We start from the raw sequence: 26,918 nt of genomic DNA on the forward strand, positions 1-26,918 counted from the left end.
AAGTAGAAGACTGACGAGGACAAAACCGTTTGAATAGTTTTAGTGAGAAGGAGAGCACAGCACTTGGGCGTGTGTTCATGAATTTATGATAGAATATTTCACTATTCCGTCAGTTTAGGTAAGAGATGCATAGGCTAGTGTGCAACTTTAACAGTTGAAGGGGTAATAATACTTAAGGCTATATTAAAATTATTGCTCCTGAAAATATTCCTGTTTATTCATAAAAACCAAATATTAAAAAAATAGAAGATGAAGAACATATTTGTCAAATTATTTATTAAATGAAGAAGAAAGATGTTTCCATATTATTTTCTTTAATAAAAATTAAAAATTACTGACAAAAACGTTAACAATTAACTTTTTTTCTTTTTTTAGTTCCATCATATTTTTAATCACTGGATATCCGTCGACTGCTCTGTTAAAGTAGATAACGACCAGACAAATAATTTCGCAAAAGTTATCGTTTTTTAGAAACACTAAATTAAATTATTGTAGTTCCCGCAATTCTGCCAGATAAGAGAAACCCAGAATTTTTTGTTAGTGGGTGTAATCAAATGAAAGAGTGTTACATTGTGATTTGTGATATAGTTTTCCTGTCTGTCGAATATTATAAATAGTTCATCAGTTTCATTTTATTACAAAAATCAAAATGATTTCCTTGCTGTTAGTTGCCTTGGTGTGTGTTGCGCTAAGCAAAAATGCAGTGTTGTTTGCAGAGGTAAGCTTGGTTCTTATTTAGCTCTATTACCGCTTATACACATGTATTCCCTTATTGAATATTCGTGTTAATATTTTATATATTCATTCATCTCAGGCCTTTAAATATTCTATCAAACTCATTTGTTCCATGCATTTTATTGTTTTCCATGCCGTCTCTTAATTTTCCAATTCGATCCAATGAATTCGACTAAAATATTTTACTATCCATTTTATATTTAGATGTTTGCTGGATATGATTTGCACTTTTAATTTTGCTCTTTATTTTAACGCATTTCGTACTTTAGTTTTGTATTTATCGTCTTACTATGCTCTCTCAACCAAAATTGGTTAACATTTTTAAATATGTACTCTAAAGCAACATTTAAAGTAATTGGTTGATATTGTGTCAGCATAAATAATCTACTTCATTTGAAAGCTTACACTAGTAAGTTTTGCTACTACTTTATTCCAAAAACATATTATTCTTCTTCTTCTTCTTCTTCTTCTTCTCATTCTTTGGTGTCATATTAGGTGCCCGAAACATTGGAAATTCTACTGAGAATTGTTTACGGTTCTCAGATAATCATTATAGTTGTTGGTCACCGCATATTCCTGTCCAATCACGAATTTTTTCTTGGGCTATGCCATCTGCTTCCTTTCAATTCTGCTAAAACTCTCTATTTCACCTTTGATGGTGAGCTACAATATTATGTGCCGGTCTCCTCTAAGAACATGTCCAAGGTATGAAATTTTCTATTTTAAACAAACATTATTTTGCTCTATTTAATACAGTTTCGTTGGTTTGTATCACTCTTCTCTATGTAACCACATCTCACATAATCTAGGCTTCTAGGCAATTCATCCTATTAGCCTTCATATACTAGGTCTCGGTGCCATGTAACAACAATTGATTTTATGTTTAAGATAAGAATGATTTTATTTTTACAAACGTTGTGCTAGCTGCTACACGTCAACATTTTTGATCTGTTGACTTGGATCTAGTTGATGTTCAGTTATCAGTAATTCAGTAATCATTCAGTCTCTATTTGCCATATTTGTATAGTGTAGATACGGATTTTGTGTTACGATTAACAATGTATATTATTGACCTGTTTGATCAATATCTTAATCTTAGCTGTATAAGACAGAGTTAACAAAACAGACTAATGCATACAATTTCTTTTCGAATCCTGAGGAAACTAATAAGTATTTTTAAAAAAGGGTACCCCCCCCGTTAAGACGGGCAAAATGCCCTCACTCCCAGAATTCAATTTTATTAATTTTTTTACGTTCTATGCAACTAAAAAATTAAATAACGCGGATTTTTAGCTCGCCACCCTCCTTACCCCTCCCCCCACAGCCAAAAACGTAGATTTTTAGATTTAATTTTTTTTAGTTGGGTTTTAATTGATTTAAAAATTTCAAAAAATTCACACGTGTAGCTGAGGCTTTTAAAAAACACGTCCATTTTTTATGGACCCATAGGTCGAGTGTACATAACCTCAAATTTTTTTTTAACTTTTTTAAAACCTATAACTTTTTTTTGGAGGGGCCTGCAGGTCCAATTTTTTTTGTATTTTGTGTATTTTATCAAAAGCTCTCTCTGATTTTTTTCAGATTTTTCCGTCAGGTGCGCCATTTTGAAAAATCAAGAAAACTGTTTTTTTAGGCGGTTTTTGGGGATTTTCTCCAAATTATAGACTGAAACTTATATCAACTCAAGGATTTGTTAATAGATTATGTATAATTTAAAATAACTGAATATATTAGGATATTCAAAAATTGGGCGAAACACTTTTAAACCCCCCAAAATCCATGTTTTTTTAAAGTTCTGTAAGGATTTTTGCAGGTGTAATTATATTTTTTGTGGTCGATTCAGCCTGAATTTTTTTTATTTTTTTATGTTCTATATGATTTTAAAAAATTAGGACTCACCGCAATTTTAGCCCACTTCCCCTATTCCCCCTCCCCCACAGCCAAAAATATAAATTTTTCGATTTTATTTATTTTTTTTTAAGTTGGTTTGCAATTAAATTATGAATGTTATTCTGAAGCTATTTATTTGTGGCATTTTTGTAATTAACTATTCTAAATGGTTTTTTTTAGTTAAATTGTGGCTTATTTTCCATTTAGAATAGTTAATAATTATTATTAAATTATAAATTACAAAAAATTCACACGCACAGCTGAGGCTTTTACAGAACATCTATTTTTATGGACCCGAAGGTTGAGTGTACATATTATAACCTTTTTTTTGTTATTTAATAGGTACGTATATTTTTTTGGTAATGGATATATGTCTATTTTTTTGTGTTTTGTGTATTTTATCAAAAACTATATTTCTGACTTTTTTCAGATTTTTCCGTAAGGTGCGCCATCTTCAAAAATCCGCAAAACTGGTTTGTTCGGTGGTTTTTAGGCATTTTCTCCATGTTATAGACTTCAAAATAGATTAACTCAAGGTTTTTTATAGGTTATGTAGGCATAATTTGAAATAACTAAGTTTTTAATGATATTTTATATAATTTGCTATTGAATAAACTTAAAAAGAACCTGCTAGTTTTCACAATCATAAACTTGCCAGGATGACACGTTCCACAATTAAAATTACGTTTCACAATTAAAACTTCCCCTGTTTCCATACCTACATCAAAGTTTGTCCGACTAGACACCGTTAAACTATTCACATATTTTCAGCTTGCTATTAATCAACTTTTTTTTTGGTATGCGGGATCCAGGCCTAATATTTTTTGAGATCAATACAGCCTGAATATTTTTTCATTTTTTTACGTTTTATGTGTTTAAAAAATAAGCCTTAGACCAATTTTAGCCCTCCTCCCTCTCAACCTGCCCAATATATAATCATTTTTTCGTTTTAATTTTTTTTCTCAGTATATCTGTTGCTCAATTTGTCCTCAAGTAAACTACATTTAACAAAATAATTTCAAATTTTTGCAATATTTTTATATAAAATAAAGATGTCATTGTGATATCTTTTGGGTAGGATACAAAAAACAAAAATAAAACAGAATAATCAATTTAAGAAAAATACATTATTTTAATATATCCTGCTTCTTGTTGTTTTGAGAATCAAAACATTGTGTTCTTTGTTCATTAGTTTGTATTTAGTAGGTACCCTAATATTACCTTCCATTATACAATTATACATATTCTAATTATTCAAACATGTGCTTGTACCATCTACATATCCTATATCTCTGCTCTGCCTATTATAATGTCATTTTGCTTCACGTTTACTGCCACGTAAAACACAATAAAAAGAATAAGGAAAGTATTACCAAAGAGTATAATATACTCGTAGAGTATTCGGAGAGTATATTCGTTGGTATTACACTTTACAGTTCTAAAGTCTTCATCGCTGTCTTCGTCTATTACAGGTATAACATCTGTATTGTCAAAAAGTTTTGTAAGATATTCTGCTGGCTTGATGATTTTTGTAAAATATCTTCCATGCGATAAATATTATATTATGGCAGTTAACAAATCCACATGGTGCCAGGCAGTACCGCGGTCGAAAAATTGTTAAACAATTTTTTAAACGAATTCAAAAAATCAATTTTTTCACTTAGGACAAATTTGTTTTAGATTGTCTGGATCAACCTGAGCAAAACAAGTCTCCTGTAATTTTTCTATAAAATTGACTGTTGTCGAGTTACGTACAATTTAAAATTTGAAAAACGCGAAAATGGCCATTTTCAAGGCTTAATAACTCAATTAAAAATTATTATTATGAAAGTCATAAAGTGACCAACTCAAAGTGTAAAGCCCCCATCCCCCTGCAAGAGCCTGAAAAAATGTTTGTCATTATTTTATTACTATTATTTTTAATAATCAAAAATGAGCGCTAAGCACGTATTGAACTGGCCGTCCGCGAGAGAGATGTACAATTCATTGGACGTTTAAAGAAAATATCGATTGGAAGTCAAAAATATGTTTTAAAAAAATAAAAAAGAATTTTGAGGTTATATGTATTGTACACTCGACCTACGGGTCTATAAAAATAGATATGTTTTGTAGAAGCCTCATAAAATTTTTAAATTAATTGCAACTTATATAAACAAAAAAAAAATAGAAAAATTGACGTTTTTGTGGTGACAGGGGGAGGGGGTGGTGGGCTAAAAATGCGATTAGTCTTATTTTTTAATCATATATAACGTAAAAAAATGAAAAAAAAGTATCCAGGCTGTATCGATCTCAAAAATTTAATTAGACTCGCAAACATCCTTACAAAACTTTAAAAAACATGGCTTTTGGGGGGTTTAAAAGTGTTTCGCCCAATTTTTGAATATCCTTATATACTCAGTTATTTTAAATTATACATAATCTATTAATAAAACCTTGAGTTGATCTATGTTGCAGTCTATAAAATGGAGAAAATCCCCAAAAACCCCCTAAAAAAACAGTTTTCTTGATTTTTCAAGATGGCGCACCTCACGGAAAAATCTGAAAAAAATCAGAGAGATAACTTTTGATCTAACACACAAAATGCAAAAAAATTGGACCTGCAGCCCTCTCCAAAAAAAGTTATAGGTTTTTAAAAAGTTAAAAAAAATTTGAGGTTATGTACACTCGACCTATGGGTCCATAAAAAATGGACATGTTTTGTAAAAGCCTCAGCTACACGTGTGAATTTTTTGAAATTTTTAAATCAAATGCAACTCAACTAAAAAAAAATTAAATCTAAAAATCTACGTTTTTGGCTGTGGGGGAGGGGTAAGGGGGTGGCGAGCTAAAAATCCGCGTTATCTCATTTTTTAGTTGTATAGAACGTAAAAAAATTAATAAAATTGAATTCTGGGAGTGAGGGCATTTTGCCTATCTTAACGGGGGGTACCCTTTAAACGCAGAATAAAAGACTGCATTATTACCGAGCGCCGAAAATGTCTAAAAACTTCTATAATATTTATTTTAATAAGTTACATGGGCGCAAAAAAGAGAAAATTGAGTGTGATTCTCTCAATCTCTCACTCAAATTTTTCAAAAATACTTTATTAGTTTTCTCAGGATTAGAAAAAAAAAGACATTGGCGCGAAATTTTGCACCTACGTTCTTAAGTATCGAGATCATTAGTAGCAATAAATATTGATGTTTTTTTATGAAAGAAACGTATTTCATTTTTAGGCAGTCAAATCCGAAAATGATCCTGTTAACATGAAGTTAACAAAATTGCTTGATGTAAAGATCGAAAGCAAAACTGATTATTGGAAGAATGACTTAAGCAGACTTCTTCAATCGCAAGCTGAGGAAAATAGTATAGGTAATGAATATAAAACATAGTTTTTAAATCTGTTTAAACTTGTGTTTGATATAAATGAAAGAAACATGGTTTAATTGCTTTTATAACGTATATAGTAAATTCAGTTTTAGAAGTAAAATGGAAAATATCACATTCAATGTCATTATAGTTCCAAACCAACAATTATTTCCCTTTAAAAAATTAATAAATAATTTGATTTTCTCTTTTTAACTCTGTTTTTTCTGTGTTCGTTAGTTTTCCCTACAGAGCATATTGGTGTTCCTGTTAAATTTGTTTTCATTGGACCTGCCATGAAGGTCGCAACATCCAAAATTGATAGGTACTACAAGAAGAAGAAGATAAAATATTTGCTTTTCACTGAAAATTTAAAAAAAAATAAAACCATATTTTAAAAATTAAAATCATATTTTAAAAATTAAAACCGTATTTTAAAAATTAAAACCATTTAAACCAGGTTTTTATCAATTTTTTTAAATATTAAATATAAATATTTTTCAACATAGAGTGATATTAATAAAATTTTGTGATATTTTAGGAAAAAACGAAGAAGAATATGTGCAGGTTCCTCTAAAACTCTCTTTTGGAATTGAAAGAATAAATAATAATAAAAACTTTTTTGAGGAAGGAATGGAAAATATTTTTAAAACTTGCGGATCTTTAGTTGGACGAAGCCAGTTACCATTCTGCCGCTTTAATCCACATAAAGACCAAGAAGTTAACTCCAATTCATATCCAAGAAGTTGTAGAGAAATATTAGAGAGTGGTAAGTAAACTATATGTATGACAACTTTCATAGCAATTAGACAAAAACTGTTGAAGAGAGAGAAATAGGAGCTTTTGAAATATTTTGAATTTAAATTAAGTTAATAAATTCAAATAGGATTTGAATTACTAGTTTAAGTTGGTAGTTAAGGCCATCGCTACATAATTCGCGAATATTTTAGGGCTATCCCTACTTTTTCTGTCTTTACGCGGCAAATTAAGTGTAGTAAAATTCACACTGGTATGGATATGTAAACATTACTACTTAACAGTGTCATCATTAACTTTAAAGAGATGGCTTTTGAAAGTTATTGGATAACTGTTGCTTGAATAATTGCAAATTATTAATTAAGTTAATAAATATGATTATTTTTTCACTAATTATGTATTTAGTGATTGTAACAATTTATATACTGTACACCAAAACTAATACTCCATCGAGAAAAGAGGAAAAGTCTTAAAGTTATTTTTTGATAATATATTGTTACTATGGAACGCTTCAAATTTTGAACATCTTCAACAACAAAATACTTGGATCACAGAATATATCCTGGTCAGTTTTTTGCTTTGATCTTAAATAAATAACAAACAGTTAACTTTTTATTAAGTTCACGTCTTAAATCAATTATTTATCAAATACACTATCAATAGTATTTAATCAACAACTCAAAATATTCCCGATGCTATATAAAATATTTAAAATTGTCACTGTCTTGTTATCATATTCTATTTGGCTCAGTGCGTTGTATGACAAAGATAGCGAATGTTCGATTTGGAAAATATCACCCCGTACTACATGGTGTCTATTTTCTTGAAATCTTGAAAAAACTAATAAATATTTTTAAAAAATTTAAACGCAGAATGAAAGACTAAATTATTATCGGGGGCGGAAAATCCCTTAGAATAAATAAAGGGTTTCCTTTTAACAAGATATTTGAAATTAAAAATCACACTACATTTTCTGCTAGTTTTTCACCCCTGTAAGTCATTAATATAAACATTACAGAAGTTTTCAGGTACTTTCGGCCCTCAGTAAGAACGTAATCTTTCATTCTGCGTTTAAATTTTTCAAAAGTACTTATTAGTTTTCTCAGGATTTGAAAAAAAAATGAATCCCATTTAAATAGCATTAGAGCCGAAACTAAGTACCCATCCCCTTAGGTGGTGTTGTCTATTAATTGATTAAAATTCTTTATGACATACGGGTTTAATATTGTGTATTTATTACTTAGTTACGAACCACATAATGGTATTATTTATGGCCGCGCGTGCATAAAGGAATTATTGCAATAGGAAAATAGAAACATTTAACATTTTACGCAATCAGTATTATTTTCTTCCATCCATTGTTGATATTTACCGTATTCCTTGTCGTACGTTTATTTGGATTTTTTCGGTAACAGATTCTCAGTCGCTCTTTTGGCTTTATGTCTTCAGAAATATCGAATTTTTGTTGGATTCTGACCTTTTTTTGACAATGTTACATAGAAAAACTTTGTTTACGTTAATAACAAATTGCTAACCAACATCACTTTCCTAGCAACGATACTAAATACCTGCTGCGATACAAAATTACCTCTAATTAATATAAAATAAAATTAAAACTTTAATTGATGCAATGAACCGGTATAACGTAAATTTTCGTATGCACCTCGTCCATTATTATATTATGTTTATACCCTCGGGCGACATAAACTCTCGGGCGCCAGAGGCCCTCGAGTATATAAGCTTGTCGCCATTAGGGTATAAACATATATTTAATGCCTTTGATACATAAATAACTATAATGACCTTTTAACAACTGAAACTATCTGAAATTGTATTTCATCTGAAAAGGATAAACTAGTTTATTAAAATGAGCAGGACAAGCAAAATATTTGTAGAGTCAGAACTTCTATAAAAAATGTTAAGCTACACGCAAAAGCCGCCAAATAGTTCCCTTACAAATCACCTATATACCTACAAAAAAAAAAAAGGGAAAAATAAAAAGATTTCAAAAAGACTAAGTTTTCACTCTAATGGAATATAAAACAACATAATGCTATTCTACATCCCACCAGAATGAAAACAATGGGAACCTTCTCTGGTTACACCTCCGAGGCTTCTACAATTTGCAAGCCATACGGATGCTGAGACTAAGGAAGATGAGGGAATTCTACAATTTACAATTCACGTCCCATCTGCTCAGCGCGGTAAAGTTCCAACGAGAATGGTTCCCTTCATACTCCACACAGAGTAAATGTAAATCAAAAATGAATAACCATTTACAATTTCGTTGCAAAACGAAAATACAGCCGAACCATATTCTGGTCCAATCAGAGAGTGCTGCAAGCACCTCTACCGGTTTCGAAACTTATTAATCTCTCATCAGGAGGCACATATGCTGCTCTCCCCGATCCAACCAAGACAAAACCCAGCGTGCAGTCCCGGATTGCAACGAACGAAATGGCATAGATGCCCTAGCGGCAACTGCTAGCAAAAAGACTAAGTTTTCACTCTAATGGAATATAAAACAACATAATGCTATTCTACATCCCACCAGAATGAAAACAATGGGAACCTTCTACAATGGGAATTGTAGAAGCCTCGGAGGTGTAACCAGAGAAGGTTCCCATTGTTTTCATTCTGGTGGGATGTAGAATAGCATTATGTTGTTTTATATTCCATTAGAGTGAAAACTTAGTCTTTTTGCTAGCAGTTGCCGCTAGGGCATCTATGCCATTTCGTTCGTTGCAATCCGGGACTGCACGCTGGGTTTTGTCTTGGTTGGATCGGGGAGAGCAGCATATGTGCCTCCTGATGAGAGATTAATAAGTTTCGAAACCGGTAGAGGTGCTTGCAGCACTCTCTGATTGGACCAGAATATGGTTCGGCTGTATTTTCGTTTTGCAACGAAATTGTAAATGGTTATTCATTTTTGATTTACATTTACTCTGTGTGGAGTATGAAGGGAACCATTCTCGTTGGAACTTTACCGCGCTGAGCAGATGGGACGTGAATTGTAAATTGTAGAATTCCCTCATCTTCCTTAGTCTCAGCATCCGTATGGCTTGCAAATTGTAGAAGCCTCGGAGGTGTAACCAGAGAAGGTTCCCATTGTTTTCATTCTGGTGGGATGTAGAATAGCATTATGTTGTTTTATATTCCATTAGAGTGAAAACTTAGTCTTTTTGCTAGCAGTTGCCGCTAGGGCATCTATGCCATTTCGTTCGTTGCAATCCGGGACTGCACGCTGGGTTTTGTCTTGGTTGGATCGGGGAGAGCAGCATATGTGCCTCCTGATGAGAGATTAATAAGTTTCGAAACCGGTAGAGGTGCTTGCAGCACTCTCTGATTGGACCAGAATATGGTTCGGCTGTATTTTCGTTTTGCAACGAAATTGTAAATGGTTATTCATTTTTTATTTTTTATTTTTTTTTTTTTTAAAGATTTCAGTTTAAAAATAAACAATATTTTAATGAATATTAACCCAAACGGGAAACGTGTAACTTAGGTTTTGTTTTTGTTTATTATTGTCATTAATTTAATTTTCTTTTGTGGTCAGATTAACTAACAGAGTTGACAAAATAAATGCAATATTTATTTTATTCTTTAACTTTGACTGGCTCTAAGACAAATCCAACGGTGGAAGTCAAAAATATCACTAAAATTTTATGCTACATGATATAATCAATTTAAGGTAAAAATCAGTCTGGAATATACGTCATTAAACCCAGAACAAGCAGTAAACCATATTCTGTTCTTTGTGATATGGAATCAAGAGGCGGCGGTTGGACTTACATTCAGAATAGATTTGATGGATCCCAGGATTTCTATCTGCCATGGAGAGACTACAAGTTTGGTTTTGGAGATCTGGATGGTGAATTCTGGATGGGATTGGAACATATTTATCATATGACAGGTAAGTAGTTTATCAATTTTTTTTACACTATACTCCTTACGAATTTTATTAAAAACTGTGGTAGCAGTAAATTATTGTTCCTATTGTTTCTTATTCATATTATACTTATTCATATTATACTGGTTAAACGTTTTTACAAGTTAAAACTTATATCTCTGCGATGAAGAAGTAGAAAAGATTTTAAATCTAAATTAAGATACAGGATGTGCCATTAAAAATACGTAACTTTTTTTTTCCTTACATTACGCATCAACCACGCAGGGTTATTAGCGTGTATGGATTGTGTTACAAAATTAGAACTTAAAAATAGATTTTAAACATAATAGGAAATTATAAAAAGCTCTAAATCTATACAAAGTAAAGTAAAATACTATATTTTTGGTAAGAGGTTGCAGTCTTTGAGGAATGTGAAGATGCTTTTTGTATCACTGTCTTTTCCGAGTGCACTTTTTAATGTTGGTGGTATGTTGCACTTTTTTCGTTGCACTTTATACTTCGGACACTGCAATAAACAATGCTTTACGGTAAGGACACTTCTACACAGATCACACACAGGTTGATCGGCACGTTGGAGTATGTAGTCATGGGTTAATCGAGTATGGCCAATCCGGAGACGAGTGAAGATTACTTGCTCTCTTCTGTTTTTGAATTGTGGAATTTGATTGTGGTTAATGTCAACTTCGTATAGCTTGGTTGATGAGTCCCTCCATGTATCCTGCCATATTTTAAAAGTATTTACTTTGAAATATGCTTTCAGGTCGGTGTGTAGGGTTTTCATGTTCTCTTCTGCGTTTGGGTTATTAGGTGCATTCTTTGCTATTTTGTCCACAACCTCGTTACCTTCGATTCCAGTATGAGATGGTACCCAAATAAAATTAAAAATTAATATTCATATTTTCTGCATATTTCAGTTCCTTTTTAATGAAAAGTAGTAGTGGATGATCAGAATAGAGTTGTTTTAATGCCAATATTGAGCTGAGAGAATCTGTGATAATGATGTTTCTCTTATTATTTTTGTTAACTATCAGAGCCAATGCTTTTAGAATAGCAAACAGTTCAGCGGAGAACGTTGTTGTATATGAAGGTAGCTTATAAGCTGCTGTGTAATCTGACGAGTAGATTGCTGCGCCAGTTCCGTCTTCGTCTCTGGAGGCATCGGTGTAAACTTTGAAGCAGCTACCATATTTGCTTAATATTTTAAGAAATTCTTGATTGATTTGACTTGCAGGCGTTTCTGATTTGTTTAGTCGCAATAAGCTGGTATCAGTAGAGGGAAGGCGAATTGTCCAAGGAGGAGGGGTTTGGATTGCGGAAATATCGTAGGTGTCTGGAAAATGAATACCTATTTTTGATAAGTAAGTTTGTATGCGGTAATAAAAAGGGTGATCAGTTCTATTTGAGTTTTGGAAACAACTTTTAAAGTGGTCAGCAAATACGTTGTGTATAACTGGGTTATCTTGATTAGAGGATACTGCAGCGGCATAAGAAAGACTTAGATATTGTCTTCTAAACGTGAGTGGGATCTCTCCAGTCTCCCAGTATAGAGTTTGTATTGGACTTGTGTGGTGTGCTCCTAAAGAAATTCGAAGACCTGTAGTTTGAGTCACATCTATTGTTTTTAAGTACGTCTTTTTTGAGGAGTTGTAAACGATTGAGCCGTAGTCAAGTTTGGACCGTACTAGGGCCTTGTAGATATGTAGTAATGTAGACGAGTCGGCGCCCCATTTTTTGTTTGCAAGTGATCGTAACAAATTTATTCCAGGCTGACATGTCTTTTTTAAATGTTCTAAACGTATTTTCCATGTTAGTTTTTGATCAAATATCATACCGAGAAATCTAACTTCGTCTACATATTTAACTTGTTCTCCATTTAAGTATAAGTTCTTCAGTTGTATTTGGTGACTTTTCGTAAAACACACTGCTTTGGTTTTAAGGGTATTAAACTGAAGTCCACTTGTGGATGACCATTCTTCAATATGATTTATGGCTTTTTGGACATGGTTATGGATGGTTGTTGGGTTCTTTCCTCTACAAAGTATAACCAAATCATCTGCATATAGCCTAGCTTTTACAGGATGTTTAATTTTTGCGGTAATAGAGTTCATAGCTATAAGAAACAGAGTTGTGCTAAGGTTCGAGCCCTGTGGTATACCATTTTCTTGATTTCTTGTTGAGGAATATACGCCATCTACTCTGACTTGAAACTGTCTATTTTCTAATAAGTTTGATATATATTTGAGTATATTAACTCTAATTTTCCATTCGCTAATAGTTTTTAATATTGATAATTTCCACATTCTATCGTAGGCTTTACGAATGTCGAAAAATATTCCGATACAATGTTGTTTAATTTCAAAAGCCTCATGTATTTCCGATTCTACGTCAATAAGATTGTCTACAGTAGAACGATGTTTTCTGAAGCCACTCTGTTCTGGTATAATTAATTTTTTTGATTCCAGATACCACATTAGTCTGTTATTTATTATTTTCTCTAGTATTTTGCCCATACTACAAGTAAGAGATATTGGCTTATATGTTTCGGGATCTGATTTTGATTTACTTTGCTTAGGAATAGGAATTATTATTGAATTTCTCCACGATTTTGGAAATACACTTTTCGAGAAGATTAAGTTGAAAATGCTGAGTAAGTGTTCTTTAGATGGGTAGGTGAGGTTTTTTAGAAAAATAATGGGTATATTATCTGGTCCAGGGCACGAGTTCTTACAGTTTTTTATTACCGTTTCTAATTCATCCATCGATATTGGAAAGTTTATTTCACTATTATTTTGATCTTCATAATCTATGGTATATCTTTCCTCATTTCTTTTGTTCCTTAAGAAATTTGGTGAATAGTTTGAGTCGCTTGAATTTTTTTCATAAACTAATGCCAATATATTTGATATTTCCTTTTGGGATTTATATATTATATTATTTTGCTCTAACAGATTTATTGACTTGTGTGATTTTGCACCAGATATTCTTTTTACTTTTTTCCATACAGTTGTCATTGGAGTAGAACTGTCAATTGTTGAAACGTATGTTTTCCAAGATTCGCGCTTAGCTTTTTTGATAGTAAATCTGGCTATAGCTCTTAATCGTTTAAATTCTAAAGAGTTTTGTTCATTTTTCTGTCGTTTGAATTTATTAAACGCTTTTTTGGATTGTTGTATTACTTGCCGACATTCATGATTCTACCAAGGAACTGGAAGGAATTTACTATTGAAGTTAATTTTTCCAATATTTTTATCTGCTGAATCTATTATTAGTTTTGTAATGAAATCTTCCGCTTCGTTCACATTACTATTTTCATTTATGGCATGCAAGTTGCGTTCGATATGATTTTGAAATTTCGTCCAATCCGCATTTTTTAAGTTCCATTTTGCTTCTGGTGTAGCTGTAGATGCATCTTCGTTATGGATTAAAATAGGATAATGGTCGCTGTCGTATGGCTCTGGTAATACATCCCATGAAAGTGTATGCGTTATTGATGGTTCACATATAGATAGGTCGATAGCAGAACCCTCGCCCGTTCTTATGTCGAAACGGGTATCTTGTCTATCATTAAGTAAATTTAGGTTGAGTTTTACCAGAAGTACTTCTATTTTTCTACCAAGGTGTGTTAATTTTTTTGAACCCCATAAAGGATTATGTGCGTTGAAGTCCCCGACAATGAATCGTGGAGTAGGTATTTGTTCTAAAAGATCCGATATTTCGTTATGGTTAAGTTCTTGATTGGGGGGGATGTATATGTTACATACGGAAAAACTAGGTACGTCTTCTGACTGCAATTGCCTCAATGTTTGTTTCTGTGTATTGCTGTGCTATTAATGTCGTCCTTTATGTATATGGCTACTCCTCCACTGGCGATTTTAGCATGTTGTCGATTTTTAAAGAAACAATTAAAGTTTTTTAGTTTATGTGCAGTGTTGTTTTTAAAATTAGTTTCTTGTAAACATAGAATCATTGGTCTGTATTTTGAGATTAGTATTTGCAACATTTCTAAGTGGGTGTAATACCCATTCAGATTCCATTGAATTAAACTAGTGAATGATATTGATATTTTAATATGTGTCCGTAGAGGTGTCGCTTTCTGGTTCGGTATGGAAGTCCGGATCAATCTGTCGTAAAATTTTATTTCTTATTCGGGTGCATGCACTTTTAATTTTTCGGTCAATTAGTTTAGGATAAATTTTTGTCAGTAGGTCTGTAACTTCAGAAATTTCATTGGTATACATTTTTGTATTGCTTATTGGGTCGGAAAAGCCTGTACAATTTTCGAAGAAATCTATTAGTTGATCATAGTTTAAGGGATAACTGGAATTTTGGTCTCTAAATAATTCTTCTGTAGGTTTCAGCATTTCCTCTAACGTCTTTTTTGGTTTATTGCCTTGGTTTAATTTAGTCTTTTTCTCTTTGTTTTTTGGTACTTCAAAAGCGTGTTCTGATGAAGGAGTTGGAGAACGCTCAGAAACTGTGCGTTTTTGAGATATGGGATCTGTTTCTATTTGGTTAGTTTGGAGTTCTGTGCTTAGTGTTTCATTTTGTACAACTTGATCGTTAAGTTTGGTTTTATTTTGTGGGATGCCACTCGTTAGTTCTTTAGTCGCCTGATTGTAATTATTTTCAATAGAGTTCTCACCTGATTCTGTATTTTGAGGAATTGAAGTGGTGTCACCTGATGCAGATGCCTTTGTTGGACAGTCTTTTGCTGAATGCTTGGTGTTTTTACATATATGACAAGTCTGGTTGTCTAAAGATATCCATATTCTATATGATGTCTCCTCGTGGGTTATAATAAAAGGATCGGGTAAGGTATGGTTGGTTAAAGGGGATATATAGGTTTGTCGCCTAAAGCTTAATATATGCTGGAACTCAGGACTGGAAGTCCCTATACGGAGAAATGATAAGGGTGACAAAAGGTTGACACCAAATGCTTGCAATTCGGATTCTAAGATTGAGTGTGGAATAGATGGACATACGCCTGAGAGTACTAGTCGTTGGCTGGGTGTGATTAGTCGTCGTGCTTGTAAGAGTTGTTGATTAACTTTGATTTTTCCATGGTGGGTAATAAAGTCGTACACTAATTTTTCATTTGCTAAGTAAATGCACATTCTGTTGTTGGATAGCTTTGAACAGAAAATAATATTTATTGGTCGAATAATTTGGCTTAAACTGTGGAGGCAATCTTCAATTTTGGTGTTGTCAATTGGTTTCTTGATGGAAAAACATTAGCGGTTGGTTGTCTGGTTACGGAAGAGTAGCTTTTAGGTTCTAGAGATTGTTGGTCTGGTGTAGAAGTAGGTTTAGTTGACGTAGATGAGGATGCCATGATGTAGAAATTGATATTTTGTATGCCAAAATATCAATTATTTGGGGCCAGTAAATACTGGCCTATTTTTGAAGTCGTCTATAATATGTATTTAAATAAAGTCACCTTACCAATGTTTATCGTTAAAATAACACATTCACAAAACGCGTTTTTATGTTTTGGAAAAAGTGTAAGCGAATATTAATTAGAATTTAACGTCTTTACTCGTCGGCTGGTATGATAAGACTCAATACGTAACTTTGAAACATTGAAAGATTGTATGAAACATCTTTTAAGTTTGTAGGTAACTTATTTTAGAATGTGAAATTTAAATCTGTGTACAATTTTTGTAAATACCTTTTTTTTACTATTACATATCTACTGAGCTGCTGTAAACTAAACCTTTTATTTTTAAACACAATGTTTAATTTGATTTTAGGATTCGAAACAAATGAACTCCTTGTTGAATTGACAGATAGAGAGGAAAAAAAAGCCTATGCACAATACAAATCGTTTGCAATTGGACCTGAGAAGGATGGTTATAAAATAAATACATTAACTGGATATTCAGGGGATGCTGGAGATTCTTTGATACAACATTTAAATTTTAAATTCACTACTTTTGACGTAGATCAAGATGGACATGCTACAGTTAATTGTGCACAACTCTACGGTAAATATAATATTTTTTTAAATAAATTTTGCTAAATAAAACTTTAATTTAACAAAATTTCGTGTCATACTTTTTTGATATTGTAATTTAGTAGTATAGCTAGGAATCCAGACCGTATAATAATGTCATGGTTGTGCAATTTGAGAGAGTGGTTTGACTGCACCACTAATGAACATTTTAGGTCAGCTGTAAACAAGGACAGGATAGCCTTGATGATTTCCAATCTTCGATAGGAGTGGCACAAGAAGAAGAAATAGGGATGTTTCAAAACTTCATGAACCTTGGAATAAGCATGCCAGAAAAAATTGATCCTGAAATTTTTAGTATTTTAATTTTCTACCGAATTCAATATAAGTTATCAAAAATAACTGTTTTCAGTAATGTCGGATTTCATAGTTTCGTTCGTAGGTTGACGTCATCAAATAACTGATTCAGGTTCATGAAATTTTATTTTGATGAATTTTATAATAAGACCTATATTACACGTCAAATTCTGAGAGCATCATATACCAATAGGTATATGGTGCGCTTCATATAATATGGTACAAATGTCAAAAGGAAAAATTTAATCTTTGTAGCTCACCAAGTTGATACTTTAAAGAGTTTTAATGTTAAACTACTTTATAGGTTATAGCTTATTAGGCAACGTTTTTATCATAAGAAAAATGTTATGAATTAAATATAACATATTATGGTAATTATAGAAATATTGATACAATTTACAAATAAATACAATTTACAAATTGTAATAAGAGCAAACATAATTTACAACAAAGCAATCTGAAAATAGTAAAGAAACCTGTTATGACTCTGAACTGATTCCTGATTTTTTTCTCTAGTACTTCAGCTCTTATTATGTACAATTTCCATTTAGTCATGTACCTACTTGACCGGGTACACTTTCTATATAGTCCATGTGGTGACACTGCTCCCGTCTGGAAAAATTTCTGATTCGGTTTCTGTGTGGATTCCTATTCAAAAATGTCCCCTTTTAGCAAATCTGAAGGGGGCCGGGCGGAATTTTTGGGCAGAAATTGTTTAAACAATTTTTTTAAACAAATACAAAAGATAAACTTTTTTTTGCTCTGGAACATATATTTTTAGGTTTTTTGGGTCATTTTAAACAAGAAAGGTATTTGTAATTTTTCTTAAAAATTTATAGTTTCCGAGTTATAGGCGATTTAAACATCTGAAAAATGCGAAAATACGCATTTCGAGGCCTAAAAACTTTTCGAAAAATGCGTTTTTTGGCATTTTTCGGATTTTAATCGCCTTATAACTTTAAAACTATTAACTTTTGAGAAAAATGCCAAGAAACTTATTTTATTTAGAATATCCCAAAGAATCCAGAAAAAATATTTTTTGGAAGAAAATTGGAGATTTTTGAAATAGAGCGCGCCGCACCGGCAAAAAAATCGGATAGACATGCATATATAATAACTAAATAACAACGGTTTAAGTTAAGGTTAGACGCAATCACTCTTCAGAACTTTGAAGCTGAATGTTTAAACTTCAATTTAAGTATCTGGCAACCTCAAAAATACTAATTTAAATATGAGTTTTTAAGCCTCGAAAATGCGTATTTTCGCATTTTTCAGATTTTAAATCGCCTATAACTCGAAAACTATCAATTTTTTAGAAAAAATACAAGATACCTTTCTTGTTTAAAATGACCCAAAAAACCTAAAAATATATGTTTTAGAGTAAAAAAAGTGATCTTTTGTATTTGTTTAAAAAAATTCTTTAAACAATTTATGCCCAAAAATTCCGCCCGGCACCCTTCAGATTTCTTTAAGGGGGACATTTTTGAATAGGAATCCACAAAGAAACCAAATCAGAAATTTTTCCAGACGGGAGCGGTCTCACCACATGGACTAATAACATTCCTTCTTACACTATTATTTTGTAAACACGTTTGAGAATTTCTGTTTGCTTGTTTGTAAATAATTAAAAATAATCAACGGTTTTGGCAGTTATTCTTCTTTTTCTTCTTCTTCGGCTTTTTAACATTATGATACCTTTGATAGAGGATGGAACTTAAAGAAGAAGAAGAGGAAATTTAAATATTCAAATATATAGAAAATGAACAAATTAGTCGATTTTTGAGTGATTTTAACTCTGCAAGATGCTTACAGATTTCAGGGGGTGCATCTGAACTTCAGGGGATTGCATTTAAATCTATACATACTATTAACCAGTATAAAATATACAACTATACATGTATAGCTAAGTACTTTCTTTCCGGACAGGGGAGTGCCATTGCTACTTTGACAGGGTATGTTTTAATATAAACAATAAATATTCTAAAAAAGACAGGTTTTTGTGTTAACATTTTGTGTCTGCCAGGTGATCAAAACAATTACACGTGTATATGAAGGAAAAGCGCTATAAGTAAGTTACAGTGTGAGAAAATTGTATTATCGATAGCTGTTTTCCGACCTCGTTCGCAGCGATTCCATTCGTTTGAGCAAAATCACGTCACCTGACGATACCCATGTTGTGCGTCAAAATGTTGTCAAGAGTAATTATTATATAATAATTTATATAATTTATATAATTTATATATGGATTTCTGGATTTCTTAGATATTTTTTATTAATCAAAAGAAGATAATACACACTATAAAAGATTTTATTGTTATACATAAATAAGCTTACAAGTACAAAAATATAAATTAAATTAATTCTACGTCCGAATCTTGTACTCCTTCAAACTCTTCATCTGAGTTTTCTTCTTCTTCTTCGTCGGAGTCCCCCCGAGACTCGGAGTCCTCTGTACTCTATATCAGGGGTCACCAATTAGCGGACCGCGGTCCGCATCCGGACCGTGAGCTACTTTTGTGCGGACCGTCATTAAATTCAGAATATAGCGTTTGGCAATTTTGAAAATCTTTGGCCATGAAATTGTATATTATGTTTGACTCAACTTATGTGTGCGAAGCCGCTTTATCAATAATGAACTTTATTAAAACTCGGTACAGATCTCAGCTAACAGATGAATATTATTTCAAATCCCCAATGAGAATCAGTTGCACCAAACTCACTCCAAACTTCAGACAGGTTGTACATAATAAAAAATGTAATTTTTCTCACTGATAATTCAATTTTGTAAAGAATGACAAATTTTCTGATTCGTTTTTTTTTTGTGGATTCCTGTTCAAAAATGTCCTCTTAAACAAATCAGAAGGGGCCCGGTGATGCCGGGCAAAACAATATTTATATACAAATTCAAAATTACCTTTTAGCCCCGAAAATTGTATTTAAAAAGAAGGTCTCTCGTCATGTTTTTTTAAAGTTTATGATATTCGAGTTATAAGCGATTTAAAATTTAAAAAATGTGAAAACACCTACACATTTTCGAGGTTTGAAAACTCATATGTAAATTATTAGTTTTCAGGTTGCCAAGTGCCTAAATTGAAGTTTATAAATTCAATTTCAAGATTCTAACGAGTAATCGGGACTTACTTCAATATAGACCGTTGTTGTATAATTGTGAATTATGCGAGTCCACTCGACTTTTAAGTCGCCGCACATCGCAATTTATAGTGCGTCTCTGTCGCACTTTGAAAGCACCTACACATTTTCGAGGTTTGAAAACTCATATGTATATTATTAGTTTTCAGGTTGCCAAGTGCCTAAATTGAAGTTTATAAATTCAATTTCAAGATTCTAACGAGTAATCGGGACTTACTTCAATATAGACCGTTATTGTATAATTGTGAATTATGCGAGTCCACTCGACTTTTAAGTCGCCGCACATCGCAATTTATAGTGCGTCTCTGTCGCACTTATTATACATATTATACGTACTTATGCAAATAATGCCCAACAAATACTCCACATTTATTAAAATTTTATAATTTATTATTAACATATTTTTTTCTTAATGATTTATTTATTTATTTAATTAATTATTGCCAATATGCTAATTAAATACGCCAATAAAAACAAATGGCTGAAATTTAAATAAACCTCGATAACTCATCAGCATCTTGAAATTGAATGTTTAAACTTCAATTTAGGCACTTAACAACCGCAAAAATAATAATGTACACATGAATTTTCAAGCTTCGAAAATCATTATTTTCGCATTTTTTAGTTAATAAATCGCTTGAAACTCGAAATCTATCAAGTTTTGAAAAAAATGACAGAAATCTTTTTTATTTAAGATGACAAGAAAATGCTAAAAACATATTTTCGGGAGCAAAAAAGGTGATGTTTTGGATTTATTAAAAAACTGTTAAAAACAATTTCTGCCTAAAAATTTCGCACTGCACCCTTCTGATTTGTTTACCGAATTGGAACAACCAAACAGGTAGTGTTAACTCCGGACCCCGGAAGTGTCATAGGTTTTCGAAACGGACCCTCAGGGAAACTAATTGGTGACCACTGCTCTATATGATCTGTAAATAGTTTTAATACGTGTTTATTGAATCAATTAAACATTAATTAATAATTATTTAATTAATTTGCTAAGTATTCTCTGTCCTTGAAAAAAGTCTCACCATTTTGGAGAAGTTATCGATGAATGTAAAAAATATAATGGACATAACACGGAACACACACAGAAACATTAAGAAAGATAAAAAAGAAAAAAAAAATATTCAATATAGAAAAACCCGAGTGTCGAATGGGGTCCGACGAAAAAGAAGAAGAAAATTAGTATTTTAGCTCAGATGAAAAGTTTGAAGAAGTTCAAAATTCGGACACAGAATTATTCATATTTGTAAAATTGATTTTGTAGTTCGTATTATCTGTTTTTAATTAATAAAAAGATATCCGAGGAATCTGAAATATATAATAATTACTACAATATTTTGAGGCACAACAACATGGGTAGGTAACGTCAGGTCACGTGATTTTGCCCGAGCAAATCGCTGCGAAAGGGGACGCAAACAACTATCTCTCTGTATCACACCGCAGCTTACCTATGGCGCTTTTCATTCACATGCACGTGTAATTTTTTTGATTACCTTACAGGTAGAAAATCTCTGAAAAACCTGTCTTGTTTAGAATATTTATTTTTATCATTAAAAATACCCTGTCAAAATAGCAATTGCACCCCCTTTTCCGAAAAGAAAGTACATAGCTATACATGTATAGTTGTGTATTATACAGGGTGTAACGAAAATACAGGTCATAAATTTAATCACATATTCTGGGACCAAAAATAGTTTGATTGAACCTAACTTACCTTAGTACAAATGTGCATATAAAAAAGTTACAACCCTTTGAAGTTACAAAATGCAAATCGATTTTTTCCAATATATCGAAAACTATTAAATATTTTTTATTGAAAATGGACATATGGCATTCTTATGACAGTAGCATCTTAAAAAAAAATTATAGTGAAATTTGGACACCCTATAAAAATTTTATGGGGGTTTAGTTCCTTTAAACCCTCCCAAACTTTTGTGTACGTTCCAATTAAATGATTATTGTAGTACCATTACTTAAACACAATATTTTTAAAACTTTTTTGGCTCTTAGTACTTTTTCGAAAAGTTAGTTTTTATCGAGATATTTTGAATATTTTTCAAATCCACCACATATTAATTTGTAACCCGTGTTGAGCTGGCCCCCCCCACTTGCAAAAATTAAAAAACAAATAGCCCTGATTTATGAGCTATTTATGAGCTCTCATATTCCGCAAACTAAAAATTTTGAGCTCGTTCCATTGAGCAGGAATTTAATACCCTAGTGGGGGGGGCTGAGTCAGCCCCCCCCACTACTTAAAAATAGGAATATTGAATCGGTTTTTGCGGCAGAATTACGAGCTATTTATGAGCTCTTGAAATTATATAGTTTCGATTTTTGAGCTCATCCCCTTCACCCCCAAACAACCCTTTAATTGATTTAACTTAAGAGAAAGATGCTGAGAAAACTTAAAATATATCGTATTGCGAATATAATTCCTATAGCTTATATACTCTAAGAATAAACTATTATATCAAGAGCATTTCGATTATTGAGCTACAACCCCTTCGCCAGAAAACCACCTTATCTTCCCGGCTTAAGAGAAAGTTGTACTTAAAATGCGTTAAACTAATTATTTGGCGACTACATATCATTTAATAATTTATAAGCTTCCAAATTACGCGCATTTAGATCAGTAAATTGCAATTTATTTTGTATAGTGCAGTCACTGAAGGTAAAAATAAACGATTACCTTCAATTCCGGTGAACCTTCATCGATTTTCACGAAAATTGGTCAGTGGTTAGAGGATACGTCAAGAAACAAAGGTGACATGGTACCACCTTGCGCCTTTACCCTGAGGGTGGATACCGCCCCTTCTCGGGGGTGAAAATTATTTTATAAAAAATAACTGCACAAATCAATAAAAGAACAAATTAAAAGCAAAATTTATTATATAAAGTTAATAAAATAAGTAAATACTTTTTAAGTTATTAAAGATCAAAGATTTTAATTATTTGTGAAAAAAATGCATGTTTTGAAGAGGTTTTTTGTAAATCACTAAAAAACTGTAAGTTTTTACAAAAAAGTTAATAGTAGTTTAATTCGTATAGCTTATATTCTAAAAATAAACTCTAAAATCACGCGCCTTTCGATTATTGAACTACAACCCCTTCGCAAGAAAATCATCCCATATTCCCGGCTTAAGAGAGGGTTGTACTTAAAATAATTTAAATTAATTATTTGTCGACTATATATTGTTTAATAATTTATGAGTTCGCAAAATATAGGCATCTCAATTATTGAATTGCCATTTTCTTTCTATAGTGCAGTCGCTGAAGGTAAAAATCAACTATGACCTTCGATTTCGGTAAATCTCCATTCATTTTCACGAAAATTGGTGAGCGGATTTTGATACTATCAACTTTTTCTGGATCTTATTTTTCATAGGTATTTCTTAGTACTTTGACAAGTATTTAGTACCTAAGTGTTATAAAATGCATCTCTTTCCCGTTATTTAAGCTTGAACCCTTAGATTTGAACAGTCGCGGAAAAAAATATACATTTAATTACCAATAACTTACTTTAAATTAACATTAAAGGGTTTTTCAAGTAAGCAATTTATTATATTTCTTATTAGCTTCAATTTTAGTGATGAAAACTTTTTTGTAAAAACTTACAGTTTTTGAGTCATTTATGAAAAATCGCTCTAAAGCATGCATTTTCTTTCCAAAAATCAAAATATTTGATCTTTAATAACTCAAAAAGTATTGATTTATTTTAATCACATTATATAACAAATTTTGCTTACAATTTGTCCCTCTCTCGATTTGTGGGGTTATTTTTAATAAAGTAATTTTCACTTCCGAGAAGGGGTGACATATACCCCAGGCTAAAACCCCAAGTTGTTATTGTCAATTCGTGAAAATAAATGGCGATTTGCCGAAATCGAAGGTAATAGTTGATTTTTACCTTCAGTGACTGCACTATAGAAAGAAAATGGCAATTCAATAATTGAGATGCGTATATTTTGCAAGCTCATAAATTATTAAACGATATGTAGTCGAAAAATAATTAATTTAAATTATTTTAAGAACAACTCTCTCTTAAGCCGGGAATATGGGGTCGTTTTCTTGCGAAGGGGTTGTAGCTCTATAATCGAAAGACGCGTGATTTAAGAGTTTATTCTTAGAATATAAGCTATACGAATTAAACTATTATTAACTTTTTTGTAAAAACTTAAAGTTTTTCAGTGATTTACAAAAAACCTCTCCAAAACATGCATTTTTTTCACAAATAATTAAAATCTTTGATCTTTAATAACTTAAAAAGTATTGACTTATTTTATTAACTTTACATAATGAATTTTGCTTTTAATTTGTTCTTTTATTGATTTGTGCATTTATTTTTTATAAAATAATTTTCCCCCCGAGAAGGGGCGGTATCCACCCTCAGGGTAAAGGCGCAAGGTGGTACCATGTCACCTTTGTTTCTTGACGTATCCTCTAACTACTGACCAATTTTCGTGAAAATCGATGAAGGTTCACCGAAATTGAAGGTAATCGTTGATTTTTACCTTCAGTGACTGCACTATACAAAATAAATTGCAATTTACTGTTCTAAATGCGCGTAATTTGGAAGGTTATAAATTATTAAATGATATGTAGTCGCCAAATAATTAGTTGAATGCATTTTAAGTACAACTTTCTCTTAAGCCGGGAAGATAGGGTGGTTTTCTTGCGAAGGGGTTGTAGCTCAATAATCGAAATGCTCTTGATTTAATAGTTTATTCTTAGAGTATATAAGCTATATGAATTATATCCGCAATACGATATATTTTAAGTTTTCTCAGCATCTTTCTCTTAAGTTAAATCAATTAAAGGGTTGTTTGGGGGTGAAGGGGATGAGCTCAAAAATCGAAAGTATATAATTTCAAGAGCTCATAAATAGCTCGTAATTCTGCCGCAAAAACCGATTGAATATTCCTATTTTACAGTAGTGGGGGGGGCTGACTCAGCCCCCCCCACTAGGGTATTAAATTCCTGCTCAGTGGAACGAGCTCAAAATTTTTAGTTTGCGGAATATGAGAGCTCATAAATAGCTCATAAATCAGGGCTATTTGTTTTTTAATTTTTGCAAGTGGGGGGGGCCAGCTCAACACGGGTTAATTTGTATATGGTTAAGTACGATTATGAAGACGTGGTAATAATATGAAAATTTATGTATGATTTACATTTTTAGGTATATTTTGAACCGTATTAAAAAAGAAGCCATATCTCGATAAAACTTGCCTTCTCGAAAAAATACAAAGAGGCAAAAAAGTTTTAAAAACATTTTGTTTAACTAATGGTATCGCAGTAATAGTTTAATTGGAGCGTACACAAACATTTGGGGGGGTTTAAAGGAACAAAACCCCCATAAAATTTTTATGTAAACATATTAAAAAAGAAGCCGCAACTCGATAAAAACTGCCTTATCGAAAAAATACTAATAGTCAAAAAAGTTTTAAAAATATTGAATTTAACTAATGGTACCACAATAATAATTTAATTGGAACGTACAGAAAAGTTTGGGGGGGGGGGTTTAAGGGAACAAAACCCCCATAAAATTTTTATGGGGAGCACAAATTTCACTATAATTTTTCTTTAAGATGCTCCTGCCACAAGAATGCCACATATTCATTTTCAATAAAAAATCTCTAATAGTTTTCGATATATTCGAAAAAATCGATTTTCATTTTGTAACTTCAAAGGGCTATAACTTTTTTATGTGCATATTTGTACTAAGGTAAGTTAGGTTCATTCGAACTATTTTTGGTCCAAGAATATGTGATTTAATTTATGACCTGTATTTTTGTTACACCCTGTATACTGGTTATTAGTATGTATAGACTCACATGCAATCCCCTGAAGTTCAGATGTAGCCCCTGAAAATAATCCTGGGGCGCTGAAAATAATTTTTAATCCTAAAAATTTGCAGACATATGCATTCGCGGGAACAATAAACGAATAGCCAATAATTTTTTTTATGTTTATTAATTGCTTAAATAAAAAAACCATCTTAACGGAAAATGCTTAAATTTTCTTGTTTTTTTACAATGAAGGAACTTGAAACATTTACAGATTGCAGCTAATTTTATGAACTATACATAATTTCACTTTTTACGTTAATTGTTTACGTTATGCTTCATAAATAAACAATAAAGTTTCAAAGTTTTTGCCGATCCCGACTACTTTTCATGTTTGTACATGTTTTATACATATTTTACTAAACATGACGATATATGTTAATGTTTGAAAAGTGTAAGACTAAAAAGTAAAAAATAAAAAAATATGAAAAAAAAATTTAAGAAACTCTTTTCTTTAGTTACGAGTGACTCAATTAAACATATGTATTATAAAAAAATCAACTAAAAAGCAAAAAATAAAAAAATTGAAAAAATCTAACACATTCGTTAAAGAAAAATGTGGGACGAATACCGTTTATTTGATGAAGATGCACCACGCTTTTCTTTGACGAATGTGTTAGATATTTAAATTTTTTTATTTTCTGCTTTTTAGTTGATTTTTTCATAATATTTTTATTTTAGTCACTCGTAACTAAAGAAAAGCGTTTCTTAAAATTTTTTTTAATATTTTTTTATTTAATTTTGCATTCTACTTTCATTCTGTTATATATTTCTTCTGTTCTTATTTTGCCCATTCTGGTGATTTGTAGACATCTTCTCATAAAGTCGTCTTAAAAAGATGTCTTTATAAAAGACATCTTTTCTAAACTTAAGTTCATATCTGCAACCTCGGATCCAATACATGTGTAAGGGCTTCGTTTCCGTGATACGGTGTTTAGAAACTTTTCTTAAAAACTGACGATTTATTTATACCCC

At 31.8% G+C, this 26,918-nt stretch overlaps 1 protein-coding gene across 2 annotated transcripts in view; it reads left to right on the top strand.

Annotated features, from left to right (window-relative positions):
• The first annotated feature begins 573 nt into the window (after nucleotides 1–573).
• LOC114324254 (techylectin-5B) overlaps nucleotides 574–26,918 on the top strand; it is a 46,932-nt gene continuing 20,587 nt past the window's right edge. Inside the window, exons 1-5 of one of the 2 annotated variants that reach the window (XM_028272049.2) lie at nucleotides 574–718; nucleotides 5,842–5,977; nucleotides 6,525–6,740; nucleotides 10,419–10,640; nucleotides 16,388–16,621. In XM_028272049.2, coding sequence (XP_028127850.1) covers nucleotides 650–718; nucleotides 5,842–5,977; nucleotides 6,525–6,740; nucleotides 10,419–10,640; nucleotides 16,388–16,621 — 877 coding nt within the window. In that variant the 5' untranslated portion in view covers nucleotides 574–649. Of the gene's footprint in view, nucleotides 719–5,841; nucleotides 5,978–6,512; nucleotides 6,741–10,418; nucleotides 10,641–16,387; nucleotides 16,622–26,918 lie in introns of both variants that reach the window. The other variant, XM_028272048.2, reaches the window with a different exon arrangement.

This window comes from Diabrotica virgifera, chromosome 7 (assembly GCF_917563875.1).
Source record: "Diabrotica virgifera virgifera chromosome 7, PGI_DIABVI_V3a".
NCBI lineage: Eukaryota > Metazoa > Arthropoda > Insecta > Coleoptera > Chrysomelidae > Diabrotica > Diabrotica virgifera.